Source organism: Zingiber officinale, chromosome 2A (genome assembly GCF_018446385.1).
Source record: "Zingiber officinale cultivar Zhangliang chromosome 2A, Zo_v1.1, whole genome shotgun sequence".
NCBI lineage: Eukaryota > Viridiplantae > Streptophyta > Magnoliopsida > Zingiberales > Zingiberaceae > Zingiber > Zingiber officinale.
In genome coordinates, this window is record NC_055988.1 from 173974990 (window position 1) to 173987526 (window position 12537).

Consider the following 12537-nt stretch of genomic DNA (forward strand, 5'->3'; position numbering starts at 1 on the left):
TGGCCCATGAAGTACGGCTGGCTAATCATTACCAGAATTCAGAATGCACGAATCGCGATGGGATCCAATGGCTGCCATGATCGTCCCCCATCGACGGCCGGATGCTGCCGACCTCTCCCGCCACTGGATCGGCGGTTATTATAGTTTCACGCGGATTCGTGGTCCGCGCGCTTTTCCCACGACGCGGTATTCCTTCCCCAAACAAGTGATAAAGTCGCTTTTATGGTCTCTTCCTCTTCCGCTTCCTCTGCCAATTAAAAATGCTCCCTTTCTTCTTATCTTGATCGATTCCTTGTTGAATTTCTGTTTCTTTCGCCATGGAGTTCCTCGTCTTGCTCGCCGTCTTCCTCTGCACCTGCGCCGTCATCCACTACCGCCGCTTCCTCGGCCGCCCCAAGCTCCTGCCGTGGCTCTCCTCGCTCCTTCCGTCTGCCGCGTCGCCAGGACTAGAGAAGCCGGAGGCGGATGAGGAGGAAGATGATGAAGGCGATTCATCAGTGGAGGACGGAGAGCACGAGCTGGAGCGGATATTCTCCACCTTCGACAAGGACGGTGACGGATTCATCACGGCCGGCGAGCTCGAGGAGTCGCTCCGGCGGTTGGGCCTCGCCGTCACGTCCGAGGAGACCGCCGCCTTGGTGGACCGGGTCGACGCCAACGGGGATGGCCTCATCGACCTGCAGGAGTTCCGCCAGCTGTGCACAGAGATGATGCTCCAGGGAGAGGTGGCCGTCGGAGAGGATGACGAGAATCTGAGGGAGGCGTTCGGTGTGTTCGACGGGAACGGGGATGGGTTAATCACGGCGGAGGAGCTGGCCAAGGCGCTGACTTCGCTGGGGATGAAGCAGGGGGCGAAGCTGGAGGACTGCAGGGAAATGATTAAGAGGGTAGACAGGGATGGCGACGGGAAGGTTGACTTTGGCGAGTTCACGAAGATGATGAAGACGAAGGGCGGCGGCAAGAAGCTCTTCTGATGCCATCCTCTTTATTCCATGTCCATTCTCAAAATCTCAAGGAGATTTCTGTGTATATCTGACTTGTGTATATCTGATCCCTGTAACTGCAGCAACTTCTTCAATCTTACACGCTTTCCAAAGTGCTGCTGCTTCTTCCTAAAGTTCATCATAACAACAACAACAACAAAATGCTGCAAAACTGCTGGTCGAAATCGATCTCTTGGCAAGTGTAAAAGCAAATGGCTGTTGATCTTCATGAGCAGTCTAGCTAATTTGTAATCCAAGGTAGTTGATGAGAAATTTATGGTGTGTTGCTGTCAGAATAGCAATTGCAGAATTGCAACAGCTCCTTGCCTTGCAAAAGCAAGATGGGACCTGGAGAAATTATTAGATGGGCCAGAGTTGGATGGTACCTATGATTTTCTTTTTCTTTTGCTTTAAGCAAAGAATGTATTCTCTGAGCAACAATTGCTACTTTATGCATGAAGAGAACCCTGATGAGGTTTGTGTTCCTAAAATGGGTTGTCGGGTTGAATGAATCAGAATCACTGGTTGAAGGATTGCATGTTGAAGATATTCTGAAACACATTTCTGTTTATGAAGAGATAGCTTTGCAATTGTGTTTGCTCTAGAATCCTTTTCTTCGGATACGAAACTGAAGCTATCATCAGCTGTTTCAGGCTCAAACCTATCATTCACCAAACTAGATAACTGGGATCCCCTTGAGAAGATCGACTACTTCAGTCATTGTTGGTCTCTTCTCTGGCATGCTCTGCGTGCAGGCAAGGGCAACAAGCACCATTCGCTTCAGATCTTCAACCTCAACAGCGAATTCAAGCTCAGCCTTGTTGCTCCACACCTTTAGTCTCTTGACAGCAATCTGAGAAAATACGGGCAACCAAATTAGGCTTTAATTCAATACAAATAGTGGAACACACAAGAGAGAAATCCTAGGAATCGGAGTTACACAGCCAAAAAGATAATAAACTGTAATAAAGAAAAGAAAAAAGAAATATTTGTTTAAACTTTAAAACAACATATATGATGCATGAACTATAAAACAATCTTAACTCAAGGGATAAAGGCCGGAAGGAATCTTAGTAGTTGTTCATATTGCGTTAGTTATCAAGAGAGAGAGAGAAATCAAAGGAGAAGATATGATTCTGCAACAAGCGATGAAACTCCATAACTATAATCCTACCACTTAGATCTACATCTGTTTCTTTACTAAAATAGAAGCAGCATCCCTTGTCTAAAAACTCAACTAGGGCAATGGCACCTGCAACCATTAGGCCTTTGGAGGATGATGAAAATAGTTGCCTTCAGCGTAAAAACAACATATATAGCATACATCTTGTGTTGGATTGAGGAACTGAATATTCCTAACTTATAGGACGTTGCCATTGAGGTTCAGTGCTGAGAAATTGCGACTTACTGAACCTTGTAGCTAACAAAGTTTGTTGCAGATCATTATTGTGTCTAGTCGATTGCAAATATTCTTGAAATTAGAAATCTAATTAATAGACAACAGTTATGGATCGCACTACCTGGCAACACCAAGTTAATCTGAATCATGCGCATTGGAAGGTAGACAATGAAACAAAGGTACCACAGAGTACACGTTGTGATATCAAGGAGAGTGGATATCACATTTGGAATTCGGATGCGGACAAGGATAACGATGAGTTAATGTGAGAAATTCCATCTCAGATTACGTTCCCTTACTTTGAGAAGGCGTCATCTCACAAATAGCAAGATGAAAGCTTTTACAACATTATTTACAATGAAAGGTGAATTTGTGATACAAGAAAGTCTACAAGTGCTCAGAACTGTATTTCACTTTTGCAATCTTAAGAATGTCCTCTATACGGTCATTCCTATCATCTCACGTCATCTCCCTGTCTTGTTTCCTAGGAAAGATGGGAAATTGAAAGGAAGTATAAATACAAAAGGTGGAAAAATGGAGTGGAGGGATGATAAGAAAATTATCCTTCGAGTTGTTTCCTTGAAAAAATGAAGAGGGTGGATAATTTCTATATAATCAGCAAGTGTGAATTAGCCCTTTGTTCCACTTTGGATGAATGACTTATGAAGAATAGATGCTCCCTCTTCCCTCTTTTTTTGTCAATGGAAATAAGAAATAAAGGATTCATCCTTCGACTCAACTCTTGCTCTTTATCCTTCCTTCCAGTTATCCCTTCCTAATGAACAGGCCCTAAATCTCGAGAAACATGTACCAACAACTATAAATTGATCATCTACTCCTGCAAATGTAATTTTTGTAGAAAGATTTTAATTCAAACAAGTGCTGCTCACTCTAAGGATTCGATGTTTTATTAAATGTATATAGACTAAGGTTGATAAACCTCACCAAATCCAACAGGAGAATGATAGGAATTAAAGTTTACCCCTGACATCATGATTTCTAAGAACAAATAAAGAAATTGAATAGAGAAAACAATAAACCCTAACCATGAACTAGTTTCAACATACAGCATGACATAATAATATTGAAATTGCATAAACTGTAAACGACGATGGAACCTAAATGCAACGGAAGAGCCATTGTCTCAATGCGTCGTTTTCTATCTCAAGATCCTGCGGAAGAAGAAGAGGGAGAAGTCTTCCTTCAGATTTAGGGTGACAACCCCGAACTCTCTACTTCAATGGAAAATGAAGAGATACGTCTAATGCCCTAATCCAATAGGGACCTCACCCTTATAAGGAGAATCCGGATCCATTATCAGCTCATCAATGATAACAGATCAGGCTAAAGAATCATACACATACAACCCACATCTAATAATCTAAAACCCAATAAACCAGAGTTATCACTTGAACAGGTTCAAATTTGCATATACCAATTACAATTAAGCTCACCTAAAGAGATAATATTCAATAATCTCCTACTTGGGCTATATGTGAGTGGTATATGATATGCGAATTATAATTGTAGTTGATATCAAACTTTATATACCCCTCTAAACAATCTAGTTTATTAACTTCATTGCTATAGGACTAAAAAGATCATAGCTACTATATATGACTGTAACAAGTTCTAACAATAATCATAATATCAATGTCATTAATGGCATAGATTAAGATGTGGATGTTTAGTATAGAAATTACATGAAATGTAATGAGTACATGTCAATTTCCAACTGATCCTGAAGTGACCCAAAAAGATCTGATCATATTTGCAAAATACTTTATGTTAAATTGCATTAGCAAATCATGATTTAAACCTTATGATTCCAAAAGGAATCTATATCATATTTACAAAACACCAAATGCTAAACAGCAACAGTGAATCATGATACTTTATTTCAGAGTGTCGAACAAACATATTAATTCTTATTAATGTTTTGAACTTTAAGTACATACAATGATCAAAATAAAATGTTTATCTTTATTAACATATAGCAATAAAATAAATACATACTCCCACTAGATGAGTCTTCTTCCATAGGAAGGACTCTCATATCCAAAACAAGGGCATGAAACACCTTAGCACCAAGCCCTTGGTGAGTGGATCTGTCAATATGAAATCTGTGCTGATGTGTTCTATCATCACTTGACGACTCTGAACTTTTTCTTTAACCGCTAGAAATTCGATGTGGATGTACTTGGACTTCGATGAACTACGGTTATTCTTAATATAAAGTTCTGTGACTTTATTATCACAGTTGATCCTTAATGGTTTATCACTGTCATCAACGATTTGTAGTGTTATGATGAAGTTCCTGCAACTCTCCCTCTATTGTAGAAGTAGTTACTAGCGTATGCTTGACGCTTGTTCAACGTATAGCCCCTCCAACCAGCATGAAAATATTGCCTGAAGTGGACTTCCTGCTATCCAAGCATTCAGCAAAATCAGAGTCTAAATATTCAATCACCTCCAGGTGATCTGACCTCCAATACATGAGCATATGTCTTTTAGTTCTTTGTAATACGGTCTTGGGTTACTTATATATTTACCTAATATCCCCACTATAAATGTTATATATGGTCGTGTACAAATCTGTATATACATGAGACTTCCGACATCGTGCATAAGGGAATTGCTCCATCTCCTTTATTTCAAATTCATGCCATGGACACTGTTGCAAACTGAATCTATCACCTCTAAACACGGATGTGTCACCAAGTGCATAGGTTTGCATATCATACCTTATAAGCATCTTTTCAATATAGGTCTTTTGTAATAGTCCAAGAATACCTCTTGAAAGATCACAAAATATCTGTATGCCTAAAACAAAGGATGATTCTTTAAGATCTTTCATTTTAAAATGACTAGATAGAAATGACTTGGTTTTATTATTCCTCTCAAGCAATATGTCATCCATATACAGGACAAGTATGATAAATTTATTCTCACTGAACTTGGCATGTATGCATTGATCAACATGTTTCTCCTTAAATCCCAATGAGACAACCAGTTAAGCAAATTTCTACCACTGGTGAGACGCTATTTCAAATTATAAATGGATTTCTTTAATCTGCATACTAGGTGCTTTGAATCCTCAGACTTAATGTTCTCCGATTGCACCATATATATAGATTCCTCAATGTCACCAGTGAAGAATGCAGTATTTACGTCCATCTGGTGTAGCTCCAAATTAAAATGAGCTATAAGTATCATGATTACCCTGAGAGAGTCTTTTGTAGACACCGGTAAGAAAGTCTCCTTGTAATCAATATCTTCCTTCTAAGTGAATCCCTTAGTAACAAGACGAACCTTATACTTTCCAACATTACCCTTTGAATCCCGCTTGGTTTTAAATATTCATTTACAACCAACGGGTTTCATACTTTTAGACAATTCGACAAGTATTTACGTCCATCTAGTGTAGCTCCAAATTAAAATGAGCTATAAGTGTCATGATTACCCTGAGGAAGTCTTTTGTAGACACTGGTAAGAAAGTCTCCTTGTAATCAACATCTTCCTTCTAAGTGAATCCCTTAGTAACAAGATGAACCTTATACTTTCCAACATTACCCTTTGAATCCCGCTTGGTTTTAAATATTCATTTACAACCAACGGGTTTCATACTTTTAGACAATTCGACAAGTTCTCAAACGTTATTATCTGTTATAGACTTCAACTCTTCTTGCATAACGTTTATCCACCTTTCAGGATTAGAGCATTGTTTGACCTCTTGAAAAGATGCAGGATCATTTTCCAACTCTATATCAAACTCATACTCTTGAAGATAAGCATAATCACGAGAAATTGTGGATCTCCTATCCCTAGTGGATTACCTTAAAGGCACTTACTTACTTATCAATATGAGACAAAATCTCACTTTGAGTAAAAGGACCCTCCGATTGCATTTGAGAATGCACGGGTAAACCTTGATTCACTACTCCCACTCGATGTGCAATATCCATAATGTACGGTATGGAAATCATATCGCTACTAATTGCACTTGTAGTGACCACAGGAGGATTGTCAAAGCTTTCCTCAAAAGATATTTCCCTAACCTTAGTGCTCCCACTATCCTCAATGAATTTGGTGTTTTCCATTTCAAAAAAGGATCTATTAGAGAAGTCATAGAATTTATACCCCTAGACTTTTTAGAGTAACCCACAAAATTACAGCTAACAGTCCTATAAGTCCCATTTCTTTTAATTAGGCCTATAAGGCCTAGCCTCAACTAGACAACCCCAGACGTATAAATGCCTAATACTAGTCTTCCTATCCATCCACATCTTGAATAGGATTTTAGTTACTATCTTACTAAGTACTTTGTTAAATAGGTATTGCGGTCATGAGTGCTTCACCACACAAAGATTCAGATAAAGAAGTAAAAGTCATCATACTTCTTATCATATCTTTTAGGATACGATTGACACCATTCTGACTTAGAGTACCAGGCATAGTATATTGAGGCACAATCCCATACTCAGCGAGGTAATTCGCAAAAGTTGTTGAACGTTGTTCACCTGATCAATCATATCGACCGTAATATTCACCTCCACGATCAAATCTGACGGCTTTAATTTTCTTACCTAGTTGATTTTCAATTTCGGCTTTGAAAATTGTGAGTATGTCCAAAGATTGCGACTTCTCATAAATAAGGTACAGGCAGTCGAATCGAGAGTAATCATCTATGAAACTAATAAAATATGTGTCTATTCCAAGATGTCTTTAGGAATGGGCTAAAAATGTCTTGTATATATTAGCTCCAAGACATCACTACATCGACTGACACCCTTATTTCTTTTGTTAGTTGTCCTCCCCTTAACACACTATGCAGATATTAAAGTCTGACATGTCAAGGGAATTGAGAATTCCATGTGACATTAATCTTCGACTTACACCCTTATTTCTTTTGTTAGTTGTCCTCCCCTTAACACACTCTATGCAGATATTAAAGTTGACATGTCAAGGGAATCGACAATTCCATGTGACATTAATCTTCTAGGCGTTGTTCAGATATATGTCCTAAACGCCTATGCCACAGTATGATGGATTCTTGTAAGTCAATTTGTGTTTCGTACCTATACTATGCACAATGGTGTTGTCAACTATAGCCGAAACCACCAGAATTTGCAGTTTGCTTTCGCTTTTCTTTATTATTAATCTTTTTGCTTCTTGCTCAAACCTTGGGAACCAGTAAGTAAGCACTCTAAGGTGTCTCATGCCTTAATCTCTCCTCCTCTTGCACACACACAGAGCTATAAGTTCATTTAATGCCCACTTTTTCTTTTGAGTATTATAAGAAATCTTAAAAGTAGTGAATCATGCCAACAGAGACATAAAGAAGAAATGACTAACATACACTCAGACATTTAGAGTTTTAGTACTTTCAGACTTGTGGCGATATTGGACATCTTCATAATGTACTCTCTAATGTTTCCTTTGTCATTATACCATATAGTTACCAATTTCGAAAGAAGTGTGGTAGTTTCAACCTTTTCGTTTGTCATGAAAGGTCTGCTAATTGGCTAAGAAAACTCCTAACATCCTCTCCCTCAGTTATTAAGCCTTTAATTGGTGTCGAAACAAAAAGTCTCATGATATTTAGACCCATGCAATTGATCGCTCCCACTTTTCAAATTTTTCCCTTTGCTCTATAGTATTAGTCAGGGGTGCGGGGCGATCGTGTCTCAATGCATAGTCTAAGTCCATGCAACCCAATACTACGATAACGTACTCTTCTATTCAGCAAAATTCGAACCAGTTAGTGTGGGGATATTATTAATACTGGCAATTACATATTGTATTGAAATTAAAGAGAGAAAAGACATAAGATTATGCATAAAATAAAATTTAAATGCATATGAATGGGCTCTTCATGAGATACCAAATACAACATTGCAGTTTACTCTTTAGACTAAAATGTAATTTTAGTAGTATTCTCTAATATAGCTCAAACTTTAATTGATCAAACAATGAGCCTTCCTTTGAGTCAACCCATTGTGCACATAATATGACACTTTATATGAGTTATTTAATGGTCTATAGCTCATAACAACCTTAATCTGGCATGCAATATGTCATCCTGTGGGCCAACATATTTTGTACATAATATGAAAAAAAAATATTTTGTTCCTTAGTTATGAGCTACCCTTAAACATATATCTGTTGTAAAAGTAATTTTTCTTTAGGTTAATTGCTTTTAGTATAGATATACGTCTAACGGCACATATTCTAAACTTACCTAATGTGTTTTCCTTTGAGTCGACACAATAATTGAATTTAGTACCATGTGTGTAGATAGACCCAAGAAAATCGTAGGAACTTTAATCAATCAAATAAGCACTTGATCAGCCTTAATAGCTTGACTTTAGGCTTATCAGTCAATTGATACTATATGACAATTGATTGGCATCAACCAATCGATTGCCCCAATCGACTTGAAAGCCTTATGTATTCGATTTTACGACCATTAATCGATTGATGTTGTGTGTCAATCTATTGGTATTACCCAATCAATCCGACTAGTCGATCACAGACCCTTCTGTGTTCGATATCACACACATCAATCGATCGTTAATCCAAGGTAATAGATTGATAATCACCAATTGATCCCCTTAACCAATCCAAGAGCTTTCTGTGCTCGATTTAAGTCCATCAATCTATTGGTAACTGCCTTCAATCGATTCGACTGATCGATTAAATCCATTCTGTCACGATTTAAGACTATCAATCGATTGGCAAAAAGTAGCTTCAATCGATTGAATTGATTTGTGTCCGACCTCAAAGTTATCAATCGATTGGTGACAATCACCAATAAATTGGCGGTGGCAATCAGACCTTTAATCAATTGACAATCGGTCACACGGTCTCATTGTGCCAATTGATTGTGAAATCAATGCAATCAATTGGTGTCAACTGATTGATCGAGTTAATCGATTCCCTTCAATCTATTCACTATTTTAGACTTGGTAATTGATTATCCGACCAAGGCAATTGATTATACCATCATGTTTGACCTAAAATTAGATCAAGCGCAATGGTTTTCCACGAAGACGGCATTGGTTTACCGCTGTTCTTCATGTTCTTCGTGAAATACAAAAAACCAGGAGGTTTCTCTTCAAAAGTTCCGATGATCAAATACTAGCGAAACTAAAACTAGCATGAAATTCTTAGATCGAGGAAGACGAAGAACCAAAAAACCTTATTGCCATGAAAAATAAAGAAATGCGAGGCTCTGATACCACGTGATAGGAATTAAAGTTTTCCCCTAACATCATGATTTCTAAGAACAAATAAAGAAATCGAATAGAGAAAACAATAAACCCTAAGCATGATCTAGTTTCAACATACAACATGGCATAACAATATTGAAACTACACAAACTGTAAATGACAATGGAAACTAAATGTGGTGGAAGAGTCATTGTCTCAATGCATCATCCTCTATCTCAAGATCTTGCGGAAGAAGAGGGAGAAGTCTTCCTTCGGATTTAGGGCGACAACGCCAAACTCTCTATGTCAATGGGAAACAAAGAGATACGTCTAATGTCCTAATCCAATGGGGACCTCACCCTTATAAGGAGAATCCGGATCCGTTATCCGCCCATATAATGGATCGGACTAAAGAGTCTTACACATACAATCCACATCTAATAATCCGAAAATTTGGTTCAGTTCAAATTCACATATACAAATTACAATTAAACCCACCTAAAGAGATAAAATCCAACTGAGAACACTTTAGAATCACTGAAACTGAAATTTGAAAAATATTCAGAAAAAAAAAAAAGAAGGAAAAATTCAAAGAAGAGAAACAATGGGATGATACATAGTACCTGAGACCCATCCCAGAGCTGCCCCCAATACACGCTTCCAAACCCTCCTTCCCCGATCTTGTTATCGTAGTTAAAGTTGTTGGTGGCAGATCGCAGCTCTTTCAATGAGAACACTCTCCAACCTGTGGAGTTCTTCTTCCCTCGGGTATTCCTTCACTCCAAAGTAACAGTTTTAGGTCATGAAATCAATGAAATCCTCCACAGAAGCAACAATGGCGGCCCCCTTCTAGCGGTACCCAACATAAAGAGGCAAAATTACCCTAATCTATAGCATTTGGGAGGAGAAATACCTCTCCGTAAATCTGCCGCAGCATAAAAGGGAGTGTAAATCCATCTCTTAACTTCCCGAAACGCCGACTCAGAAACAAATTTCCAATCTTACCGACTTTCCAGGTTCTTTTACGAGGTTAAGTCATAAACTGGAGCGTCATCTGTGGCCGGGAAGCCATGGCGAGTGAGCAGCAGTTGGCAAGCTCAACAAAATGGAGGAGATGCGAAGAGCGAGAGGGATGGCAAATGCGAGTAAGAAGAAGAAGAAGAAGAAGAAGAGGGAAGAAGCCGAGCAATTTGCTTAAAGAACTGCAGAAGTACAGCAAAATAAATTAATATATATATATAATATTATTTTATTAAAATAATTTTTTTTCAATTATTTAAATTTTACCAAAATCGTCTTAATAAAGTTACTTCCAAATAGATATTGTACCATTATAATTGAATTTAAATTTTAAATTTTAAATCCTAAAGTTTAAATATTATTATATTTAAAATATTTTTTAACAATTTAATTAAAATTATTTAAAATTCATCAAAATTATTGAAAACGGATTAAAATTATTTTAAAATAAAATTATTATAATAACTGTTTAATGATTATTATAATATTGTATTAACTACAATATATTGCAGCACTTATAAAGTTGTTGTTATATTGATTTTTTTTTACTTATAAAGTAGTTGTTATATATTATAAGGATCGTTATTGTGATGTTGCTACGTCTATAACAATTAATGAGTATTTTATTGATAAAGTATAGAGAAAAATACCTTTAACTTTTTTTATTTTAACATTTTTCCCTCAATATTTGAAAAATAATATTAATCATCTTTACCAAAGTTAAATGTGAAAAAATTATAAAAAAATTATTTCCTTCTTTTTATATTTTTTATAATAGTAATAAAAAAATATATTGAATTGATATGGAAAATAATTACATATGTCTTGAGTCAACTCTTTAATTATTGATTAGTTTGATCAATATTGTAGATAGAAAAAAAATATACATAAAAAATAAAAAATATATAGAAACATTCAGTACTGATTCCCTTCATCACTTACTCGGATTTGTAGTTGATGTCGATTTGTTTTTGCATCTGCTCTCTGTGTCCTGCAAAGCAAAGCTCGTCACTGAGGATTGGCGTTGTCAGTGTTATCCTCTTTGAGGGTTAAGTCAGTGATAAACTGAGATGTAAAGCTCACGTGCATGGATGAGAAAGCAAAGAGCTCGAAGAAGACTAAGAAAATTTGTCTTCGTATAAGAAAAGAAAATTATACATTCATATATTTCGTGAAACCTTATATAATCGTGGACATGAGCGGATCTATAATTTTAAATTTAGGGGGAAGTAAAGAAAATAATTATTATACATTGTATTCGAAGGTCGCGCAACCCGAGTGACGAAAATATATATTTAAACTACTTGATTTTATTGTATTCATCTAATTAAGTATTAATTTTTATATATTATTGGAGGTTATATATAATTCATTGATTTTAAATAGTAAATTAGTAAACATGCACATGTTGAAAATATTAATTAGGGACTTAAATTATCTAGAATTAGTTCAAATATCAATAAAAGAAACAGAAGTCAATGTAAATTATCAATAAATTCAATATATTCTTTTCTCATAAGATTATCAAAAAAATATCAAAAAGACAAGGACATAATTGTCATGCCCCGGGGGTATAGTTCCCGGTACCCCACTCGGTGACAATATAATATAAGAAACTCTAGGAACTATCCAAACAGAATAACCAAGAACAGGGGTGGTCCTGAGAAAAATTAGGAAATAACTTATTCAACAATTAATATTATTTAAAATGTACTCTTCTTGTATTTTTTGAAGCAAAGTCATCAATTATATCGTCATATGAGATATCCTCCAATATGTCTTTTTCCATGCAAAGAATCGCTAAGCCATTCAATCTCTCTTGACTCATTGTAAGTGAGAGGCTAAGAGCGGCTCAAGGGAGGGAACAGCGAGAGACGATGTCGTCATACCGTCGTGGGGAACTTCGGAGTTCGGTAGCGATGAT

General features: G+C 36.8%; 2 protein-coding genes across 2 annotated transcripts; one reads left to right on the forward strand and one right to left on the reverse strand.

Annotated features, from left to right (window-relative positions):
* The first annotated feature begins 216 nt into the window (after positions 1-216).
* On the forward strand, positions 217-1096 carry LOC122043369 (calmodulin-like protein 6). The gene has a single exon (XM_042603948.1). The coding sequence runs from the start codon at positions 318-320 to the stop codon at positions 972-974; it is 657 nt and encodes a 218-aa protein (XP_042459882.1). The 5' UTR covers positions 217-317; the 3' UTR covers positions 975-1096.
* A 409-nt stretch (positions 1097-1505) lies between these two features.
* On the reverse strand, positions 1506-10793 carry LOC122043370 (PTI1-like tyrosine-protein kinase At3g15890). Its single transcript, XM_042603949.1, has 3 exons — positions 10507-10793; positions 10217-10367; positions 1506-1836 (listed from the first exon to the last, which is right to left on the reverse strand). Exons 1-3 carry the CDS (start codon positions 10548-10550, stop codon positions 1660-1662), a joined length of 372 nt encoding a protein of 123 aa, XP_042459883.1. The 5' UTR covers positions 10551-10793; the 3' UTR covers positions 1506-1659.
* Between the last annotated feature and the right edge of the window lie 1744 nt (positions 10794-12537).